This window comes from Lucilia cuprina, chromosome 3 (genome assembly GCF_022045245.1).
Source record: "Lucilia cuprina isolate Lc7/37 chromosome 3, ASM2204524v1, whole genome shotgun sequence".
Taxonomy (NCBI): Eukaryota; Metazoa; Arthropoda; class Insecta; order Diptera; family Calliphoridae; genus Lucilia; species Lucilia cuprina.
Window position 1 is genome coordinate 4,483,226 of NC_060951.1, and position 25,294 is coordinate 4,508,519.

The 25,294-nt window shown below is 27.7% G+C and overlaps 1 protein-coding gene across 1 annotated transcript in view; it reads left to right on the forward strand.

The window, feature by feature from the left end:
* The first annotated feature begins 979 nt into the window (after window positions 1–979).
* Window positions 980–25,294, forward strand: part of LOC111677155 (beclin-1-like protein A) — a 25,029-nt gene continuing 714 nt past the window's right edge. Inside the window, exons 1-5 of the mRNA XM_046945943.1 lie at window positions 980–1,251; window positions 16,701–17,729; window positions 24,446–24,556; window positions 24,615–24,757; window positions 24,836–25,096. Coding sequence (XP_046801899.1) covers window positions 16,844–17,729; window positions 24,446–24,556; window positions 24,615–24,757; window positions 24,836–25,096 — 1,401 coding nt within the window. The 5' untranslated portion in view covers window positions 980–1,251; window positions 16,701–16,843. The remainder of the gene's footprint in view (window positions 1,252–16,700; window positions 17,730–24,445; window positions 24,557–24,614; window positions 24,758–24,835; window positions 25,097–25,294) is intronic.

Genomic DNA, 25,294 nt, shown 5'->3' on the forward strand with positions numbered 1-25,294 from the left:
TTAAATTTCAGCCAAAAGTACAAAAAAACTTTAAAATATTTAATTAAAATATCTTAAAATATTAATGCTATTGTTTTTTAAAATTACTACAATACGTATAAGTGTTAATAAATAAATAGTCACATACGCCACAGGGTACAATATTTTAATGCATTTAAATTCTATAACAAATGATTTTACAATTTGTAGAATAGACAAGAGAATAGTCTATAGTCTAGACTATAGTCTAAACTATAGACTAGACTATAGACTAGACTATAGTCTAGACTATAGACTAGACTATAGACTAAACTATAGACTAGACTATAGACTAGACTATAGACTAGACTATAGACTAGACTATAGACTAGACTATAGACTAGACTATAGACTAGACTATAGACTAGACTATAGACTAGACTATAGACTACACTATAGATTAGACTATAGACTGGACTATAGACTTGACTATAGATTACACTATAGACTATACTATAGCCTTGACTATAGACTAGATTGTAGACTTGACTATAGACTAGACTATAGACTAGACTATAGACTTGACTATAGACTAGAATATAGAGTAGTCTATAGACTAGAATATAGACTAGACTATAGACGATATTTGCATGTCGACAAAACTTTGCTAAAGTCAAAAATAAAAATACCACTTTAATGCTTTTGCCCGAAAAATTAAAAATTTTACCCATAAATTCGAATTGTTTTTAATTATAAGTGCTTCTTCTTCTTAGAATTTTTCAAATAACCATCCTTTTCCCTAAAATTTTATACGTTCTTTGTATTTATTGTGCCAAAATAAAAACTCCCAATTGAGAAACTATTTTTTATAAATAACTTTAAAAAAACTTGTATTTTTCACAATGAAAAACTAACTGCTACATTCTTGTTAAAATAAATAAATTGTTCTTACAAATAAACTAAACATAAAATTGCTCATATTTTTATATATTTCTCTTCTTCTTCTTCTTTTTTCAGTTTTTGAAATGAAAACAACATATTGTTGATTTGCCGCTAGCGATAAACAAAAAAACAAAAAAATTCACAAATATTATGAAAGCAAGAAAATGAAACTGTAAAGAATGTAATAGAACAGATAATTTGTGAATGCAACAAATAAGACAAGAAAGATTTCATCTTGGAAGGAAAAAAAGAGATTTTGTTATTTTTATACACAAAAAAAACCTAAGGAAAATAACAAGAAAATCCTCTGTAAAGTTGAGCGGAATTCAAATTTGTAAGACAAAAAAAAAGGTAAGTTTTATATAAATATTTCTAAAAGGAAATGAATTTAAATCATTGCCAGGCATTGTAGTGATTAAATTAGATTACAACAAAATTGTACATTTAATAGAAAAAAGTCTTTAAACATTGTTTTTACATTAAAATTTGAATTTTTTAAATTTTAGTTCTGGTTATTTTAGTTCTGGTTGAGTTCTAGTTCTGTTTTAGGTCTGTTCTAGTTCTGTTCCAGTTCTGTTTTAGTTCTGTTCTAGTTCTGTTCTAGTTTTGTTCTAGTTCTGTTCTAGTTCTGTTCTAGATCTTTTCTAGTTCTGTTCTAGTTCTGTTCTAGTTCTGTTCTAGTTCTGTTCTAGTTCTGTTCTAGTTCTGTTCTAGTTCTGTTCTAGTTCTGTTCTAGTTCTGTTCTAGTTCTGTTCTAGTTCTGTTCTAGTTCTGTTCTAGTTCTGTTCTAGTTCTGTTCTAGTTCTGTTCTAGTTCTGTTCTAGTTCTGTTCTAGTTCTGTTCTAGTTCTGTTCTAGTTCTGTTCTAGTTCTGTTCTAGTTCTGTTCTAGTTCTGTTCTAGTTCTCTTCTAGTTCTGTTCTAGTGCTGTTTAGTTCTGTTCTAGTTCTGTTCTAGTTCTCTTCTAGTTCTGTTCTAGTGCTGTTTAGTTTTGTTCTAGTTCTTTTCTAGTTCTGCTCTAGTCCTGTTCTAGTTTCTATAATTTCTATACTTCCTGCTCATATCATCCAAAACCTAAATTATGCAGTTGATGTGATAGTTGTCGCTTTAAATTATGCATTGATTTGTCAAACATTTGTTCGCCTATAAATAAACTATATAAATTAGCATTTATATTGAAAGAGGAAATATTTAGTAGGAAACTTCATTAAATTAAAGCTGGAATTTATAGCTTTTAGAATAATTCCTGAAATATAAACTAAAATTTTTGATTTGTACATTGATTATTACAGAATTCATTAAGTCGAAATAATTGTATTTAAATTATGTATTTTCCTCAAATAATTTTGACTTAATATGGCTTATTACTTCAAAGCCTTAAACCATTTTATAATTTGATAAATATGTGTATCATAACACACTTGTTCTGGACATATGTAAACATACATCTGTGCGATTGATTTTGTGCTACTAACATACAAACGTAAATCAAAAATGATTGCCTATCTTTAGGCATAAATTTATTTTTAATAAAATACACGCAGATGTTTGTCGCGCTACTGAAAAATAATTAAATTATGACAGGATTAAATATTTTACATAAATACACACATAAAATAACCGAAAAAATTATTAAGTGGTGTTTAATAATTTGGCTTTAAAAGGCTGTTTTAAAAACAATTATTACCGTTTAAGGATTTTTAAGAAATAAATTAAATGTTTAGTAATGCATTTCATTTTTTGTTAAATTTCTTAAGAATTTTATTAACATTCATTATTTTAAATTAGGTTACGCCCTCCATTGCGTATACTTGTTTTATAATTAATCAATATTAATCATACTCACTGTAGTTATCTTTTTACTCAATAACAATAATTTATCTTGTCGATATATTTATGTGTTTTTTTTTCTAGAATTATTTTTAACTATAACAATTATTTCTGACATTTGTAGTCATTTTCAAATGAAACTTAATTGTTATTTAAACAATTATTATAGATACAACATACACCACACACCCAGTAAGGTCATATTTTTTTCTTTTATACATTTATAGTTTTAATTGTTTGCAATTTATTCATAAATTCATTTAAACAATTTAGGTCGAAGAATTTCTCTGGCAAAACTATTGATCACACAGCACATCAGGCTAATTGTCTTGTTATTAAACGAGTTATTTATACACGGTTGCAATTAAGCTAGAGGGTACCTGCAATCTTTCCTTGCAGCACATTGCAAAGGCTACAATTTACCCCTTTCGAATAGCTTTAAGTTGAGGACATTGAAGAGCTGCAAAATCATTATTCAATAATCATTAATTTTTCAATTAATGTCTGTCAAGTCAGTTGGTGGTAATTACTGGTGTTTGTACTATTTGCAATTTGTCGAATGACTGATAAATTATTTGTTTATTAAAAAAATGCTAAGAATATTGTGGAAATTACTTAATTGGATAGGGAAATTAGATACTCAGTAGAGGAGATACATAAAACGAAGGACAAATTTTAAGCAACTGTACAAAAACTACTTGAAAAGGGTAAAATTAAAAAAAACAATAGATCTAAACTACAAAGAACTGAACTAGAACAGAACTAAAATAGAACTACAATAGAACTAAAACAGAACTAGAACAGAACTAAAACACAACTAGAACACAACTAGAACAGAACTAGAACAGAACTAGAACAGAACTAGAACAGAACTAGAACAGAACTAGAACAGAACTAGAACAGAACTAGAACAGAACTAGAACAGAACTAGAACAGAACTAGAACAGAACTAGAACAGAACTAGAACAGAACTAGAACAGAACTAGAACAGAACTAGAACAGAACTAGAACAGAACTAGAACAGAACTAGAACAGAACTAGAACCGAACTAAAACAGAACTAGAACAGAACTAGAACTGAACTCGAACAGAACTAGAACTGAACTAGAACAGAACTAGAACAGAACTAGAACAGAACTAGAACAGAACCAGAACAAAACTGGAACAAAACTAGAACAGAACTAAAACAGAACTAGAACACAACTAGACCACAACAAGAACACAACTAAAACAGAACTAGTACAGAAACTGAACTGAAATCTAAGATGTTAAAGTGATTATTACATATCAGTTTTACTAATTTTTTATCTTAACAATAGTAATTGCTTCTTTAAAATTTAACAATTTCATAACAACATTTCGATGGTATATTTGTTTTTGTCTTACAATTTACTGAATATTTTATGAACTTTTTTTTGTTTGGCTCTTGGCCAACTAGACTTAAACATAGTCTATATAGTAATATACATCGTAGACATAAAATTTGTACGAGAAATCTATAACAAAGTAAAATCAATCGATATTTTTATAAAAAATTAAGGTTTGGCCACAATATATAACCAGACATACTATTTGTTTAATAACACTTTAGTGATTAAACAAATTTTTCATAAAATTTTAAACATTTCCCAGTGTAACATTTTTAGCACTATGGTAATAGTATTTCGTGGGATTTATAACAAAATAATTGCAATGATAATTGCAATAAAATGCTTCACATTTTAAAATAAAACAGCAACAAAAAATGAACAAAATTTTGTACAAAAAATTATAAATTTTCAATATATAGAAACTCACACAACAAACACCTCTAGCATACTCATGTTCAGCCACATAATAATACCATCATCATCAACAGTATAAGGACATTATAAAACTAGACCACCATCCTAAATAGATGTTTAATATGTCTCTGAATCATATTTACATACATACATATGTATTTTCCACCTGTCCATAGTTGGGTACAATTAATATACATATACAATCTAAATTAAGAGTGTGTGTATTGAAATATACGCATGGGATGTAAAATGTAAAGGACATAACATCAATCACACTAGTGTCACAGATCCATATAGACATGGACATGAAAATAGAACAGACAAATAGAAACTCATACACTTTCTACATAAAGGCACATACAAATATACAACAATGTTGAGTATTTAATTGTGGCATGTGGCCAATTTAAATGTCTTTTTCAGTAGCAATTATGACAATGAATAACTAAATAATTAAATAATGACAAAAAGTATAAATTTAAATATTATAATTGGGACTGCAATATAGACTAAAAGCTTAACTATTGTAACTAGAATAGAACAGAACTAGAACAGAACTAGAACAGAACTGGAACAGAACTGGAACAGAACTAGAACAGGACTAGAACAGGACTAGAACAGGACTAGAACAGAACTAGGACAGGACTAGAACAGAAGTAGAACAGAACTAAAACAGAACTTAAACAGAACTAGAACAGAACTAAAGAAGTACTAGAACAGAACTAAAGCAGAACTAGAACAGAACTAGAACAGAACTAGAACAGAACTAGAACAGAACTAGAACAGAACTAGAACAGAACTAGAACAGAACTAGAACAGAACTAGAACAGAACTAGAACAGAACTAGAACAGAACTAGAACAGAACTAGAACAGAACTAGAACAGAACTAGAACAGAACTAGAACAGAACTAGAACAGAACTAGAACAGAACTAGAACAGAACTAGAACAGAACTAGAACTAGAACAGAACTAGAACAGAACTAGAACTAGAACAGAACTAGAACAGAACTAGAACAGAACTAGAACAGAACTAGAACAGAACTAGAACAGAACTAGAACAGAACTAGAACAGAACTAGAACTAGAACAGAACTAGAACAGAACTAGAACAGAACTAGAACAGAACTAGAACAGAACTAGAACAGAACTAGAACAGAACTAGAACAGAACTAGAACAGAACTAGAACAGAACTAGAACAGAACTAGAACAGAACTAGAACAGAACTAGAACAGAACTAGAACAGAACTAGAACAGAACTAGAACAGAACTAGAACAGAACTAGAACAGAACTAGAACAGAACTAGAACAGAACTAGAACAGAACTAGAACAGAACTAGAACAGAACTAGAACAGAACTAAAGCAGAACTAGAACAGAACTAGAACAGAACTAGAACAGAACTAGAACAGAACTAGAACAGAACTAGAACAGAACTAGAACAGAACTAGAACAGAACTAGAACAGAACTAGAACAGAACTGGAACAGAATTAGAACAAAACTAAAACAGAACTAGAACTGCACTATAATAGAACTAGAACAGAACTAGAAAATTTAATACCGAACGAAATACTTGGTATTGATCTATAAGTAACAGTAATATTTACAAACTTTAAATTTAAAATTTCATAAAGAATTAGATTTTAAAACTAAAATATTAATTCGATTGTATAATTATAATTTACAATATCCCTTGTCACTGTGAATTATTGTTTATATATTAGCTTTATGGTTTTGTAACTATAGCAACATTTTTATGAAAATTTTATATAATTTTATTTAGTTAGTCTCTATGTAGGTAATTTTTATTTACAGATAATCCCATTTAATCATCAATATTATAGGGGAATATTTACACAAAACATAAAGCAAAATATATTGTAAATAATGTTTAGCAAAACAAAAAAGGGGAAATGATAAGCCAGGGATTCCTTCCCCACATTTTTGTTTACATAATGCAACGTTAGAAATTCATTTTTAGTTTTGTTCTAGTTCTGTTCTAGTTCTATTCTAGTTCTGTTCTAGTTCTGTTCTAGTTCTGTTCTAGTTCTGTTCTAGTTCTGTTCTAGTTCTGTTCTAGTTCTGTTCTAGTTCTGTTCTAGTTCTGTCCTAGTTCTGTTCTAGTTCTGTTCTAGTTCTGTTCTAGTTCTGTTCTAGTTCTGTTCTAGTTCGGTTCTAGATCTGTTCTAGTTCTGTTCTAGTTCTGTTCTAGTTCTGTTCTAGTTCTGTTCTAGTTCTGTTCTAGTTCTGTTCTAGTTCTGTTCTAGTTCTGTTCTAGTTCTGTTCTAGTTTTGTTCTAGTTCTGTTCTAGTTCTATTCTAGTTCTGTTCTAGTTCTGTTCTAGTTCTGTTCTAGTTCTGTTCTAGTTCTGTTCTAGTTCTGTTCTAGTTCTGTTCTAGTTCTGTTCTAGTTCCGTTCTAGTTCTGTTCTAGTTCCGTTCTAGTTCTGTTCTAGTTCTGTACTAGTTCTGTTCTAGATCTGTTCTAGTTCTATTCTAGTTCTATTCTAGTTCTATTCTAGTTCTGTTCTAGTTCTGTTCTAGTTCTGTTCTAGTTCTATTCTAGTTCTGTTCTAGTTCTATTCTAGTTCTGTTCTAGTTCTGTTCTAGTTCTATTCTAGTTCTGTTCTAGTTCTGTTCTAGTTCTGTTCTAGTTCTGTTCTAGTTCCGTTCTAGTTCTGTTCTAGTTCCGTTCTAGTTCCGTTCTAGTTCTGTTCTAGTTCTGTACTAGTTCTGTTCTAGTTCTGTTCTAGTTCTATTCTAGTTCTATTCTAGTTCTGTTCTAGTTCTGTTCTAGTTCTATTCTAGTTCTGTTCTAGTTCTGTTCTAGTTCTGTTCTAGTTCTGTTCTAATTCTATTCTAGTTCTGTTCTAGTTCTGTTCTAGTTCTGTTCTAGTTCTAGTTCTGTTCTAGTTCTGTTCTAGTTCTGTTCTAGTTCTGTTCTGTTCTAGTTCTGTTCTAGTCCTGTTCTAGTTCTGTTCTAGTTCAGTTCTAGTTCTGTTCGAGTTCTGTTCTAGTTCTGTTCTAGTTCTGTTTTAGTTCTGTTCTAGTTCTGTTCTAGTTCTGTTCTAGTTCTGTTCTAGTTTTGTTCTAGTTCTGTTCTAGTTCTGTTCTAGTTCTGTTCTAGTTCTATTCTAGTTCTGTTCTAGTTCTGTTCTAGTTCTGTTCTAGTTCTGTTCTAGTTCTGTTCTAGTTCTGTTCGAGTTCTATTCTAGTTCTGTTCTAGTTCTGTTCTAGTTCTGTTCTAGTTCTGTTCTAGTTCTGTTCTAGTTCTGTTCTAGTTCTGTTCTAGTTTTGTTCTAGTTCTGTTCTAGTTCTGTTCTAGTTCTGTTCTAGTTCTGTTCTAGTTGTGTTCTAGTTCTGTTCTAGTTCTGTTCTAGTTCTGTTCTAGTTCTGTTCTAGTTCTGTTCTAGTTTTGTTCTAGTTCTGTTCTAGTTCTGTTCTAGTTCTATTCTAGTTCTGTTCTACTTCTATTCTAGTTCTGTTCTAGTTCTGTTCTAGTTCTGTTCTAGTTCTGTTCTAGTTCTGTTCTAGTTCTGTTCTAGTTCTGTTCTAGTTCTGTTCTAGTTCTGTTTTAGTTCTGTTCTATTTCTATTCTAGTTCTGTTCCATTCTGGTTTATTTTTTGGAAAGATCTCTTTCCAAGATATATTTATATGTACTCTTTTTCGAGAATATGATTACCTAAGAAATAATTTCCTTTCCAATTACGCAAGAAAATGTTATGAAAATGTCTTTGTAAAATTTGAGGTGTGTGTAGGTGTGCAAGAGTATGACAGCAAGATTATATGGCGTGTATGTACTTTGAAAGCGTGTTTTTATTTAACTGTAAATTGATACATGTGTATGTATGGTATTTACAATTTCTTAAGAATGTTGTAGTTTCCTTTGACATACACTGACATGCACTCTATTTAAGGAAAAGGTATTTTAACTTGAGTATTTGTATGGCAATAGTCTATCAAATTCGTATCTTTCTCTTTCACCTCTATAAAAACTCTTTAGTTTTTAATTTTTACAGGTGTTTCAGTACATATTTGTCAAAATCATTCTTTACCATTTGTACAGACTTTTCAATCTCACAGTCCATTAAGTCGTAGATAAAGACAATGTTTATTTGCATTTGATTATGAATCATTATGACAGTTTTAAATCTTGTTGTTGCTGTGTAAAAAAAGAACAAACAACAAACTTGTTATGTTTGCTTTGGATTATACTGATAGCTTTTGTAAAGACAAGCAATGTTATTATACAAGACAAATAAACAGTGATGTTTAGGGAAATAACCAATAAAAATGTTTTGATATGTTATACATTTATTGTACTATAAATTTTGTCATTACTGTAACAGAACAAGTTGTGTCATATGAAATATATTTTATCCCTCTTTTTGTTTATCCATCCGCAACATACCGTATCGAATGCATTGGCAGGGAACAATTTTATTTTTCTATTGAAATATTTTCAGTATTTTCCTTTTTTATCCTGCCATCATCATTATTTTGGCTTCGGATTAATTTGACAAGTATTTTATTGCTGTCTTAAGTAACAACAGCATTGAAATACAAACACATCAACAACAAGTAAATAGTTGTAGATTACAACAAACAATTGAGAAATTTCAATTGTAAATAAGAAACAAATAAATACACTTAAACATACATACACAACACAATTCTAGCATTTTCTTGTGTAATAGTTTGTGTGTAAAAAATTCTTAAAACGATTGCAATTGTTGAGCAGAATTTGTCAATGACATTGATCGTTTTATGCAAGAAGGGTTATAAATGAATAAAATAAATTAAATTGTTAGAAAAATATAAGAAATACAAAATAATAAAAAGAGACTCCTAATAAACGCCAGCAGATGTTAAGAATACAATTTTTAAAAATTTAATTTTAAAATTATTAGTAAAAATAATACTAGAACACAACTAGAAGTAGAACAAAACTAGAACAGAACTAGAACAGAACTAGAACAGAACTAGAACAGAACTAGAACAGAACTAGAACAGAACTAGAACAGAACTAGAACAGAACTAGAACAGAACTAGAACAGAACTAGAACAGAACTAGAACAGAACTAGAACAGAACTAGAACAGAACTAGAACAGAACTAGAACAGAACTAGAACAGAACTAGAACAGAACTAGAACAGAACTAGAACAGAACTAGAACAGAACTAGAACAGAACTAGAACAGAATTAGAACAGAATTAGAACAGAACTAAAACAGAACTATAACAGAACTAGAACAGAACTAGAAGAGAACTAGAACAGAACTAGAACAGAACTAGAACAGAACTAGAACAGAACTAGAACAGAACTAGAACAGAACTAGAAAAGAACTAGAACAGAACTTGAACAGAACTAGAACTGAACTGGAACAGAACCAGAACAGAACTAGAGCAGAACTAGAACAGAACTAGAAGAGAACTAGAAGAGAACTAGAACTGAACTAGAACAGAACTAGAACAGAACTAGAACAGAACTGGAACAGAACTAGAACAGAACTAGAACAGAACTAGAACAGAACTAGAACAGAACTAGAACAGAACTAGAACAGAACTAGAACAGAACTAGAACAGAACTAGAACAGAACTAGAACAGAACTAGAAAAGAACTAGAACAGAACTAAAAAACACAATAAACTAGACTATAGATTAGACTATAGACTAGGCTATAGACTAGACTATATACTAAACTATAGACTATACTATTGACTTGGCTATAGACTAGAATATAGACTAGATTATAGACTAGACTATAGACTAGACTATAGACTAGACTATAGACTAGACTATAGACTAGACTATAGACTAGACTATAGACTAGACTATAGACTAAACTATAGACTAGACTATATACTAGACTATATACTAGACTATAGACTAGACTATAGACTAGACTATAGACTAGACTATAGACTAGACTATAGACTAGACTATAGACTAGACTATAGACTAGACTATAGACTAACTTTAGACTAGACTATAGACTAGACTATAGGCTGGATTATAGACTAGACAATAGACTATAGAATAAACTATAGACTAGACTATAGACCAGACTATAGACAAGACTAAAGACCAGACTATAGACTTGATTATAGACCAGACTATGGACGGTACTACAGGCCAGACTATTGACCAAAGTATAGACCACACAATTGACTAAACTATACACTGGGTTATATACCAGACCAGAGACCACACAATAATCCAAACTATAGATCCGACTGTAGACTACACTGTACACCAGACTACAGGCCAGACTAAATACTAGACTATAGACTGAACAAAACCCAAAGTTAGCATTGAAAGTCGAAAAGTTAAAAATTACATTATTTTTTTTATTTATTATAATTTTCTACTACTTTTTACAAAAAGTAAGAATTTTTGAAAAAAAAAATTGTCAATTATGTTTAAATGGGTTAAATTGGGATCAAACAGTCCTTTTTTAGTGATTTTAAAAATAGTAGTAGAAATACTACTTTTTACAAAAAGTTGGAATTTTAATATTTTTAAATGGGATACAACCATTCTCAAACTTTGCTATTAAATGGTAATATTTTCTTAATCTTTTTTTTTAAGTAGTAAATTTTTTACTACTTTTTAACAAAAGTTAAAAAAAAATTTTGAATTGTGTAATAAAGTTCAATTAGCAAGTTTCTAGAATGAAAAAAAATGATAAAAATTTTAGACATTTTAATAATAGTATTAGAAAAACTACCTTTTAAGAAATATATGTTACATAGTATTTTTTATATCATATCAAAACATGTTTTCAATTTCTTGTTTATTTTTTCAGCCTTTTGAATTAATTTCTATTGTTTTAAATTAACACATTTACTCATACTCCTTCAGTCGCCCTAAATTTGTCATTGGAGACATTTAATTAATTATTATTGTTGTTTTTTCATGACTTCCAGCTAATTTTGTGTTCTCATATTTATATCTTTATTTATTCTTTAAATAAAAAAAAACCCAGCTGTTGTATAATCATGTTTGTATTGAGACTAGCAAAGTATTATTTTGTGGTTTCTAGTAGCAAAATAATCTGATTTTATAATTAGTTTTTTCTCCTTCCCTCATTTTATTTATAATAATTCACGTTTTATTTATCGAATGACATTTTCTCGTAATCTAAAGAAAATGCGACTGTGTGAGTGAGTGTGTGTGTGTATAAACATGACTTGACTCCTAATTGTAGACTCTGAAGCATGACCTTTTGTTTAGCAAGAAATAATCATTAGTATTAAATAGCTTTAAGTAAGTTGAAAAATAAATAGTAGAGTTTTTCCATTTAACAGGTTTCCAATGTCCCGTGCACCATATGATTGTGTTTTATGGAAGTGCCATTAATGGCAAGAGAAGATGAAAGGAAATTGTAGGAAAATATAAATTGAAAAAGATTGTAAAATGTTGCACAAGTCAACTTGTGTTAGCGAAAGTATTGTTTAGTAAATTATCACTGTCACAGACAAGTACTCAACAATAAATACAATTTTGAAACCTTTTTTTAAAAAAGTAGTAAAAATACTACTTTTTTCAAAAATGTATAAAAATGCTTTTTTGTCTTCAACTAAATAATTTTAATATAAAAAAATAAACAAATTTCCAAATTTTTACTAATTTTTGTTAAAAAGTAGTTAAAAAATATACTACTTACTACTTTTTAAATGTTTTTCTATAAATAATAATTTAGTTTTTTTGCAAAACGCTACATTTATTTTCATTTCTTTAAGAGGACTTTAAAATGCATTGAAGATATTTTTTTTTTATTTTATTAATCGAAATTTTATTCGTTTGTCTAGTTGTTGTTGTACGATTTCGATTTCGAACATCCTTTTTCTTTTACTACTTCCAAAATCAAATTGAATATGAAAATCAGGTCGCTTTACTTGTTTCGTTCTGATAAGCAGGCATGGACACATCACTATTTTTTTTTACTACATTCTCACTTCAAACAATATCACCCAATATTACAAGTATCTCTTGTCTATAATCTAGTCTATAGTTTAGTCTATAGACTAATCTATATTCTAGTCCATCGATTAGTTCATAGTCTAGTCTATTCTCTGGCCTATAGTCTAAACTAAAGTCCATCTTAAACTCTAGTCTAAACTGTAGTCTTTAATCTAGTCTAAAGTCTAATCTACAGTCTAGTCTATAGTCTAGTCTATAGTCTAGTCTATAGTCTAGTCTATAGTCTAGTCTATAGTCTAGTCTATAGTCTAGTCTATAGTCTAGTCTATGTCTAGTCTATAGTCTAGTCTATAGTCTAGTCTATAGTCTAGTCTATAGTCTAGTCTATAGTCTAGTCTATAGTCTAGTCTATAGTCTAGTCTATAGTCTAGTCTATAGTCTAGTCTATAGTCTAGTCTATAGTCTAGTCTATAGTCTAGTCTATAGTCTAGTCTATAGTCTAGTCTATAGTCTAGTCTATAGTCTAGTCTATAGTCTAGTCTATAGTCTAGTCTATAGTCTAGTCTATAGTCTAGTCTATAGTCTAGTCTATAGTCTAGTCTATAGTCTAGTCTATAGTCTAGTCTATAGTCTAGTCTATAGTCTAGTCTATAGTCTAGTCTATAGTCTAGTCTATAGTCTAGTCTAGTCTATAGTCTAGTCTAGTCTATAGTCTAGTCTAGTCTATAGTCTAGTCTATAGTCTAGTCTATAGTCTAGTCTATAGTCTAGTCTATAGTCTAGTCTATAGTCTAGTCTATAGTCTAGTCTATAGTCTAGTCTATAGTCTAGTCTATAGTCTAGTCTATAGTCTAGTCTATAGTCTAGTCTATAGTCTAGTCTATAGTCTAGTCTATAGTCTAGTCTATAGTCTAGTCTATAGTCTAGTCTATAGTCTAGTCTATAGTCTAGTCTATAGTCTAGTCTATAGTCTAGTCTATAGTCTAGTCTATAGTCTAGTCTATAGTCTAGTCTATAGTCTAGTCTATAGTCTAGTCTATAGTCTAGTCTATAGTCTAGTCTATAGTCTAGTCTATAGTCTAGTCTATAGTCTAGTCTATAGTCTAGTCTATAGTCTATAGTATAGTCTATAGTCTATATCTAGTCTATAGTCTAGTCTATAGTCTAGTCTATAGTCTAGTCTATAGTCTATAGTCTAGTCTATAGTCTAGTCTATAGTCTAGTCTATAGTCTAGTCTATAGTCTAGTCTATAGTCTAGTCTATAGTCTAGTCTATAGTCTAGTCTATAGTCTAGTCTATAGTCTAGTCTATAGTCTAGTCTATAGTCTAGTCTATAGTCTAGTCTATAGTTTAGTCTATAGTCTAGTCTATAGTCTAGTCTATAGTCTAGTCTTTAGTCTAGTCTATAGTCTAGTCTATAGTCTAGTCTATAGTCTAGTCCATAGTTTAGTCTATAGTCTAGTCTATAGTCTGGTCTATAGTCTAGTCTATAGTTTAGTCTATAGTTTAGTCTATAGTCCAGTCTATAGTTTAGTCTATAGTCTGGTCTATAGTCTAGTCTATAGTTTAGTCTATAGTTAAGTCTATAGTCTAGACTATAGTCTAGACTATAGTCTAGTCTATAGTCTAGTCTATAGTCTAGTCTGTAGTCTAGTCTATAGTCTAGTCTTGTCTATAGTCTAGTCTATAGTCTAGTCTACAGTCTAGCCAACAATATAGTCTATAGCCTAGTTTATAGTCTAGTCTATAGTCTAGTCAAAAGTCTAGTCTATAGTCTAGTCAAAAGTCTAGTCTATAGTCTAGTCAATAATGTAGTCTATAGTCTAGTCTATAGTCTAATCTATAGTCTAGTCTATAGTCTAGTCTAGTCTATAGTCTAGTCAGTAGTCTAGTCTATAGTCTAGTCTATAGTCTAGTCTATAGTCTAGTCTATAGTCTAGTCTATAGTCTAGTCTATAGTCTAGTCTATAGTCTAGTCTATAGTCTAGCCAACAATCTAGTCTATAGTCTAGTCAATAGTGTAGTCTATAGTCTAGTCTATAGTCTAGTCAATAGTGTAGTCTATAGTCTAGTCTATAGTCTAGTCTATAGTATAGTCTATAGTCTAGTCTATAGTATAGTCTATAGTCTAGTCTATAGTATAATCTATAGTCTAGTCTATAGTCTAGTCTATAATCTAGTCTATAGTCTAGTCAATAGTCTAGTCCATAGTCTAGTCTATAGTCTAGTCTTTAGTCTAGTCTATAATCTAGTCTATAGTCTAGTCTATAGTCTAGTCTATAATCTAGTCAATAGTCTAGTCTATAGTCTAGTCTATAGTCTAGTTTATATTCTAGTCTTCAGTTTGGTCTATAGTCTAATCTATAGTGAAGTCTATATAAACTATACTGTAGAGTAGACCATAATCTAGTTTATAGTCCTGTCTATATTCTAGATTATAGTCTACTATATAGTCTAGTCTAGTTTATAGTAAAATGTAAGTCTATAATCCACCCTATAGTCTAGTTTTAATTTTCCATGCCAGCTGACTGAATCATTGTTGTTGCTGTTAGTACTTTTGCAGTTGTCGACAGAAAAAAAGTAATAAAAATAAACTACTAAAGCTTTTGGTGTTTTAAGAGGGTGCAAACAGAACGAAATAAGAAATAAATATGCACATACATACTAACACCGCCACACAGACTAATAACACACTAGACAATTTTATAGCATGAATATATTTTTTTCGTTGCAGTTTTTTTCCCTGTTTACTGCTGAAGGGTTTTTTCCATGAAAGAAATTTTGTGATTTGATTTTGTTTATTTTTGATTTACAACTGAACATAGCCTAACTTTAGGCACTATTAAAAAGCTAGGTTTCCTATGTGTTTGTGTGTCTTCTTGTTGCTCCCAGCGAGATTTATTAAATGCAGATTTTTATTTTTTTTCTCTACTTTACACTTTTTGTGGTTGTTGTATTTTAAGTTTATTCATACAATTCCATTTGGCTTATCAGAGATTTTAATATAGCGCCATTTTTTGTAGTTTTTTTTTGTCCTGTATGATGTTAAATTGTGTTTGTTTTCTTTTTTACTTAAATTTTATATACTAGTAGAATTTTTGCTAATTTTTGTTAAAAAAATTGTAAAAATATTGCCTGTACAACCAAAATTTAATTAAAATTGATTTTCATTTCGAAATTGTGCAAAATTTTCACTTTTTGAAAAAAGTAGTATTTTTACTACTATTTTTAAAAATTAAAAAAATTATGTTTTCTAAAACTATGAATAATCAGAAATAGATTGCAACAGAAAATTTTCAATTATTACTACTTTTTTTTAAAAAAGTAGTAGATTATTTAGTACTTTTTATCAAATTTGTATAAAAAATAATGTCTTTACAATGGAAATTTCATTAACATTAATATTCTTAAAAAAATGCAAAATTTTAAATTTAAAAAGTAGTATTTTTACTACTATTTTTAAAAATTAAAAAAAGTTATGTTTTTAAAAAGTGGGAGTAAAGGAAATATATTGCAAAAAACATTTTTCACTTATTGCCACTTTTTGTAAAATAGTAGTAGATTTTTAGTACTTTTGCACTTTTTTATAAAAAAAATATTACTTTTACAACTACAATTTCATTAACATTGTTATTGTTTAAGAAAACTGTCAGAAATTTTACTCTTTGAAAAAAGTAGTATTTCTACTACTATTTCAAAAATGAAATCAAATTATGTTTTCATAAACTAGAAATAATTAGAAATATAATGCAATAGAAATTTTTCACTTATTGTTACTTTTTGTAAAAAAGTAGTAGATTTTTACTACTTTTCGAAATTTTTGTATAAAAAAATATTACTTTTACAACTAAAATTTCTTTAACATTGTTTTTCTTGAAGAAAAATAGCTAAAATTAAATTTTTTGAAAAAAAGTAGTATTACTACTACTTTTTTAAAAACTGAAAATTTTTATATTTTTGGTAATAGGGAATAAAGAGAAATATATCGCAACAAATATTTTTTACTTATTGCTACTTTTTGTAAAAAAGTAGTAGATTTTTACTACTTTTTGCAAAAATTTTATAAAGAATTATAGCTTATTACAATTATACTTTAATTAAGATTAATATTTTTTAAAAAAAAGTTGACAATTTTAACTTTTTTAAAAAAGTAGTATATTTCCACTACTATTTTTAAAAATAAATAAAATTTAAATTTTTAATTTACTACCTTTTTTCTTTTTTTAACAACTTATTTAAAATTCCTTCCGATTTATTTTCATTTTAGCCGTAACCTATTTTTATGCTGAAAATCTATGTGGATTTATTTTACCTCCACCCCGCAACTCCCTAAACCCCACCAAAAATAAACAATAAAATCCAACTCGCATTTTAATTTATACAAATGTTACAAACAACTATAAAAACAACATGACAATGGCATTTTCAACAGACAGCCTTAATGGTATTAACGTAAATTCAATCGCAACAACAGCCACAGCAACAAAACAACAAATGAACAATAATGATTTAAATCTGGACAAAATTTTACGAGCAACAGCCTCGGCAACAGTGAAATTTCTCCTGAAAAGAAATGCCCCAACAGATAACAACAGCAATAATGTTAATACGCAACAAAATGATGTTATAGTCCATGGTGATGATGAACATGCTTATGATGGCAAAACTGAATATGCAACAACAGCCGCCAATAATCTTTCAGCTACAATAACATCGATACGTTCCAATGTTAACAAAGTTTTGTATATGTATTTTCAAAATAAAACTGCTGCAGCAGCTGATAATGATGCTTTTGTTAACAAATCGAATAAGGCAGTTGACTATGATGATCCCAATGTAAATTTGACACGATTGTCCATAAATGAAAATCCTCTAGCTACAAACTCTACGGCCCTGTCAAGAATAGCAACAAAAATAACTTCTCATATTTTACAAAATTCCACCCACAACAATAGTAATCTAAACCACATAACAGCAGCTGCAACAACAATAACAACAACGACAGCAACAACACCTTTAAACAACAGTAATAATTTTAATCAAGAACAAGAACAACATAACAGCAACGTGATAGTAACAACAATGACCCACTTAAATGAGTTTCTAAATGCCACCACAACAACAGCAATGCCCTCTAATACCACATCAAGCATTTTAGAAACAACAATAACACAAGCAGCAACAACAACAACAGCAAATGCTACAATAACACCAAGCATAACATATCCTAGTATAGCAATTAATAGTTACGAAAATTGTTCAGCTCTATTTGCCAACTATACACAACCACAACAAGGTGAGTAAAATTCTGAAAAAAAACCAAACTTATCAACAAAATTTATATACAAAAAGTAGTTTTTCTACTACTATTTTAAAATTGTTGAAAAATACAAAAGTTTATTAAATTTTCACATTTTCTAAAGTTATTTTGCAATTTTTATAAAGTTTAATTGATAAACAATAACAACTATACTTAAAAGCTACAAATTTAAAACATTCTTAAAAAAAGTAGTATTTCTACTACTATTTTTAAAATTGCTTAAAATCAAAAATTTTTTCAAGTTTAGAAATCTGTTAGGTCTAGTGAGCATATGTCAGTAAAAATTTTATCAAATTTACTACTTTTAAAAAAAAAATAGTAGTAGATAATTTACTACGTTTTTTGTTAATTTTTTATAAAAAATATTTTTTCTTAAAGTTTATGTGATGTACGTTTATATTTCTTAATAAAACATGTATTTTTTTTAGTTTTAAAAAAAGTAGTATTTCTACTACTATTTTTAAAATTACTTAAAATACGAAAATTTATTTAAATTTAAAATCATTAGGGCCTATTAAATATATTCCCATAATAATTTGATCAAATTTACTACTTTTTGTAAAAAAGTAGTAGATAATTTACTACTTTTTTTGCTAAATTTGTATAAAAAATACGTTTTCTTAAAGTTTATGTGATAAACATTTATATTTCTTACTAAAACATGTAGTTTTTTTAGGTTTTAAAAAAGTAGTATTTCTACTACTATTTTTAAAATTACTTAAAATACGAAAATTTATTTAAATTTAAAATCATTAGGGCATACTAAATATATTCCCATAATAATTTGATCAAATTTACTACTTTTTTATAAAAAAGTAGTAGATAATTTACTACTTTTTTTGCTAAATTTTTATAAAAAATAATTTTTCTTAAAGTTTATGTGATAAACATTTATATTTCTTACCAAAAGTTATAGATTTGTTATGTTTTTAAAAAAGTAGTATTTCTACTACTAATTTTAAAAGTGCTTAAAATGCAAAAATCTTTTTACATTTTAAATCACTGAGGCTTAGTAAACATATTTCGAAAACAATTTTAACAAATTTACTACTTTTTGTAAAATAGTAGTAGATAATTTACTACTTTTTTGCTTAATTTTTATAAAAAATATTTTTTCTTAAAGTTTATGTGATAAACATTTATATTTCTTACCAAAAGTTATAGTTTTGTTAGGTTTTTTAAAAAAGTTGTATTTCTACTACTATTTTTAAAAGTGCTTAAAATGCAAAAATCTTTTTACATTTGAAATCACTAAGGCTTAGTATACACATTTCAAAAACAATTTTAACAAATTTACTACTTTTTGTAAAAAAGTAGTAGATAATTTACTACTTTTTTGAAAATTTTCCTTTAATTAGTATGGGTACTTAAAGCATATTTGCTAAAATATAATTTTTTATAATTAAATCTTATAAATTTAATACTTTTTAAAATAATAGTATTTCTACTACTATTTTTTAAATTCAACAAAAATAATACTTTTTAATTTCTTATTGATATATTATTCATATAGTGTTAAAATTTATTGATTTTTGGCAATTTTAAAAAAGTAGTATTTCTACTACTTTTTTGAAAATTTCTAGAAATTAAACATAAATTATATTTTTTATTTCTTATTGACATTTTTAGTTAAATAGTGTTAAAATTTATTAATTTTTAGCAATTTTAAAAAAAGTAGTATTTTTACTACTTTTTTAAAATTTCTAGAAATTAAACAAAAATCATAATTTTTCAATTCTTATTGATATTTTATTCATATAGTGTTGAATTTTATTGTTTTTAGCAATTTTAAAAAAGTAGTATTTCTACTACTTTTTTTTTAAATTTCTAGAAATTCAACAAAAATCATATTTTTCATTTCTTATTGACATTTTTAGTTATATAGTGTTAAAATTTATTCATTTTTACCAATTTTAAAAAGTAGTATTTCTACTACTTTTTTTTTAAATTTCTAGAAATTATACAAAAATTATATTTTTCATTTCTTATTGACATTTTTAGTTATATAGTGTTAAAATTTATTATTTTTTATCAGTTTTAAAAAAAGTAGTATTTCTACTACTTTTTTAAAATTTCTAGAAATTAAACAAAAATAATATTTTTTCATTTCTTAGTGATATTTAATTCATATAGTGTTAAAATTTATTGATTTTTAGCAATTTTAAAAAAAGTAGTATTTCTACTACTTTTTTAAAAATTTCTAGAAATTAAAGAAATTTTATATTTTTCATTTCTTATTGACATTTTTAGTAATATAGTGCTAAAATTTATTGATTTTTAGCAATTTTAAAAAAGTAGTATTTCTACTACTATTTTTAAAAGTTTTATTTAATATTATTTTAAAATTTTTCTGGTTTGAAGAAAGGATTTTAAACAAAAATTATTAGTTTTTTACCAAAATTTTGACTCATGTTTACCTTACTTCATTTGGTCTCCCCGCTTAAATGTAGAGAGAGAAACTTTTCTCAAACAAATTTGCTTTAATTATTGTTAAATAATTTAATTTCATACTTTAGCACACGTTGCTTGATGCTGATGAATTTTCTTCAAAATACATTTCTTTTTAATGGGGTTTCTTTTCTTCCTCTTTTCTTTTTATTTAATAACACTTATACGCCAAGATGCACATTCAATTAGCAGAAAATATCTAGAAAATTAGAACAAGCAAAACGTAAAGAAAGAGAACAAAAAATTAAATATTTAAAATCACTTGTGAGCAGAGGAGTGTAGCGGAGCAGAACAATAAAGAAATGTTTGCGTTTTTCTATTTAAAAAGGTGTGTTTGTATGGGGTTAAATGCGAGTTCGTATAAATGGTACATACTACTACTACTAATGTCAATCAAACACCACAAACATGTGTTGACAATTAAGGCCATCATCAAACATGATGATAATAATTAATGTATGAAAAATGTAAAGCGACAAATATACAAACACATAGTCATACTTATGTACATATGTATGTTTGTATGTATGTATAGGTAGGGATTTAAATTTCAAATACATACATATGTAATTTCATTAGGATTTAAATATAAAATGTCATTTACATTATATGCTCAATGACACAGTTAAGTAATGCATTAATTGTTAATGGGAAATTTTTGCTTCATTCAAACTTCAAAGTGAGAGAGTAGATTTACAAATACACCTTGTTTACACCTTGTAAACAATATAAAGAAAAAGAGATTTCTATTTTAAGCTTTGTTTACATGTGTAATCGCATGAATTGTTTAAACAATGTAAAGTATTTACCTTTTTTAATTTGCTTTAAAAATTTTACTTAAAATAAGTATTTTACCCGAAATTTACAATTGTTTACATAATGTCAACAATGTAAAATTTCTGTAAATTGTTCCAAGTAAACTAAATTGTTAAAGAAATGAATAAAAAAGTGAGTTTTACTCCAAAAAATTCAATAGTTTACGTTGTTGACTTAAAATATGTATTTTACCCTAAATTTACAATTGTTTACATAATGTCAACAATGTAAAATTTTTTTAAATTAGTCCTACTTAACCAACTTGTTTTAAGAAATGAATAAAAAAGTTAGTTTTACTGAAAAATTTCAATTGTATACATTGTTGACTTAAAATATGTAATTTACTCGAAATTTACAATTGTTTACATAATGTCAACAATGTAAAATGTCTGTAAATTGGTGCTAGGTAACGAAATTGTTTAAGGAAATGAAAAAAGCTAGTTTTACTCAAAAAATTTCAATTGTTTACATTGTTGACTTAAAATATGTATGTATTTTACCCGAAATTTACAATTGTTTACATAATGTCAACAATGTAAAATTTCTGTAAATTGGTCTTTGTTAACCAAATTGTTTAAAGAAATGGATAAAAAGTTAGTTTTACTCAAAAAATTTCAATTGTTTACATTGTTGACTTAAAATATGTATTTTACCAGATACTTACCATTGTTTACATAATGTCAACAATGTAAAATTTCTGTAAATTAGTTCTACATAACCAAATTGTTTAAAGAAATGGATAAAAAGTTAATTTTACTCTAAAATTGAAATTGTTTACCTCGCGTCAACAATGTAAACAATTGAATTAACATGTAAATTTACCTCTTTACATAATGTCAACAATGTAAATTATTGTAACTTAGTCCTATTTAACCATATTGTTTATAGAAATTGACAAAAGGTTAACTTTACTCTAAAATTTCAATTGTTTACCTCGTGTCAATAATGTTACCAACTTAAATTTTCAGTAAAATTTTATTAAAATTACATTAGAATGAAGTTGGTACAATTTTCTTTCCATTTTACAATTGTTTACCTCAATGTCAACAATGTAAACAATTGAACTAACATGTAAATTTACCTCTTTACATAATTTCAACAATGTAAACTATTGTAATTTGAGTCTAGTTATTCATACAATTTGTAGGAATGGACAAAATGTTTGTTTTACTCTAAAATTTCAATTGTTTACCTCGTGTCAATAATGTAAACAATTGAAATTTTCAGTAAAAATATATTAAAATTACATTAGAATAAAATGGAACAATTTTCTTTTCATTTTACAATTGTTTACCTCAATGTCAACAATGTAAACAATTGAAATTTGTTGTAAATGTATGCAAAAAAAAGCTATTAAAATGATTCTGTGTATGTTTACATGGAATTTTATATTTTTTTACATTATGTCAACAATGTAATTAATGAAGAATTTTGATATTTTTTATATTTTCCTTTAAAAATTTTGAGAAAATTTTGTATTTTTTGTTAAAAATACCCATTGTTTACATGAAGTCAACAATGTAAACTATTGAAATTTTAAGTAAAAATTATCAAACAATTGGATTAGTGTAATATTGTATACGTTTTCTCTTCATTTTACAATTGTTTACCTCAATGTCAACAATGTAAAGAATTGAAATTTCTTATAAAATTATCAGAAAATTGCATTAGAGTGTTAATGAATCATTTATTTGTTTTGTTGACTATTGTTTACCTTATGTCAACAATGTAAAGAATGGAATTTTTAGTGTAAATTTATGTTTAAATCAGTTTTTAATTAATTTTACATTAATTTTGATTAAAATTATTAAATTTTCTAGTAATTAATTAAAAATGAAAACGTTTTACCACTAACTTACAACTAGTTGAGGAATAGATTTTATCGTAACGTTTTTTTTTTAATTAATTTAAATGTTTTGCCTAAAGGTAAACCAAATTTTAACAAAAAAATTTAAACTTTTTACTTTAAAAGGAAAAAAGTTGAACCTTTTTCAAAAGTCAGGTCAATTATTATATTAACAAAGCAGTTGGTGGTTGTTGGCAGCAACAGCAATACAAAAATTGTATTTTATGGTTTTCCTTTACATTGTTTACATTTGATCATTGACCCAAATCTTTTTACCCCCGTTTTTTCTCTCTTTTTCTCTCTGTCTTTTTTGCATTGTAAAGTGTACTTAAGTTTATAAAGGGGAAGTGGGTTTTTGGTTAAAAAAAGCTTAATATTAGGTTGTTGTTGTTGTTGTTTTTTTAATTGTATGAAAATTTTTTAGTTGTATAGCTGGGAAATTAATCAAGTAATTTAATCTCTGGCCATTTGTAATATTTTCAATTTAATTTCTTTTTTTATTTATTTTCTAAACATATTGAAACTCAAATATACTTTTTTTATATTTGATTACAAAATAAAACGTTTTTTCTTTTAAATCATTAAATAAATTTTAATCTTATTTTCTGCTAAACATCATTTAATCTAATACTTAAGTCCTTTAACATAATTTTTCCTAATAATTATACTTGTTGTTTTAATTTGTTTTGTATAATTATACCCTACACCACTATAGTGGGGAGGGTATTATACGTTTGTGCTGATGTTTGTAACATACAAAAATATTGGTCCAATACCCACCTTAAAGTATACCGATCGATTCAGAATCATTTTTTGAGTCGATTAAGACATGTCCGTCCGTCTGTCCGGCTGGCTGGCTGTCCATGTAAACCTTGTGCGCAAGGTACAGGCCGCAATTTTCAAGATAATTTGATGAAATTTGGACCAAGCATGTTTTTTGGCACAAGGACGAAGCCTATTGAAAATGGTTGAAATCGGTCCATTATTTCACCTAGCCCCCATACAACCGTACCTCCCGATTTGAACTTTTTATGCTATAATTACGTCAAATATTCTGCTATCTCTCTAAAAATTGGCACAAATAAGTTATATATAAGTATAAATGATACTGCAGATTTTCGTAAGGATCGGCCTATATTTGACCCTAGCCCCCATACAAACCCCCCTTCAAAAAATGACTTAAACGTCTAAAATTTACTTGAAACCATTTGTATCGCAATGAAACTCAACAAAACTAACTGTTATTTAGAAATATATCCTTTTCCCAAATTTACCGAGGATCGGCCCATATTTGACCTATATAAAGCCTCATTTAGAAATTTTAGTTTTTTATCAATAAATGGCTTAAATATTTTGGAATTATGGTAATATTCAACATAAAAGTTTCTTTACAAAAAATAAAAATTTTATAAAAGTAAAAATTGTAAAAATATACTCATGGTGTAGGGTATCATATGGTCGGCCATGCCCGACTATACTTTCCTACTTGTTTTCTTTTAATGCTTTTCTCTATTTTCTCTTTCTTAAATCTGTAAAAATAAAAAATAAAAACTCTACAAAAATCATTTTTAAATGATTACAGGTTTATTTTGCAACTGGGTGTGGGATAGATATCTATGTTGGCCTCCCACACCGGCTGGTGTTTTGGCGCGTATGAATTGTCCTTCGGGTTTTCATGGTGTCGATGAGAAAAGTAAGCCATATGTTAGTTTTTCTACGAAACTAAAAATTCATTCAACTTTTAATTATAGAATTTGCACAGCGTCAGTGTGAAATAAATGGTCATTGGGGTAGTAAACCGAATGATACTTATAATCCTATTGGTTGGACTGATTATAATCCCTGTTGGAAACAGGAAGTTAAAACTTTAATGGATAAAGTTTCAAATTTGGAGGTAAGAAAAATAAAACTACATTAAGCCCTTTTATATTTGTTTCTCTTCTCTCCTCTCTCTCTCTTTTTCTTTTCTTAGCTTGTACTTGAAATAGCAAGACGTACACGTACCTTGGAAATCGTTGGCCTTATCTTGTCTCTGGTGGCTTTAATTATATCCTTAATTATATTTTGTAATTTTCGTTCATTACGCAATAATCGCACTAAAATCCATAAGAATTTATTTATGGCCATGGTCCTGCAAGTTGTGATACGTTTGACATTGTATTTAGATCAGGCATATCGGCGTGATAGCCAGGAGACGACTAGTAATAATAGTATGTCGGGTATTGAGAATACGGTAAGTCTAAACTAGAATATAAATGTATACAGAAACATGATTAGACTATTGTTTAGAATATAGACTAGACTAATGACTAGATTATAGACAAGACTACAGGCTAGATAATAAACTAGACTATAGACTCGATTGTAGACTAGATTATGGAGACTAAATTAAGCTATACACTACTCTATAAACTCGACTATAGACCACAGA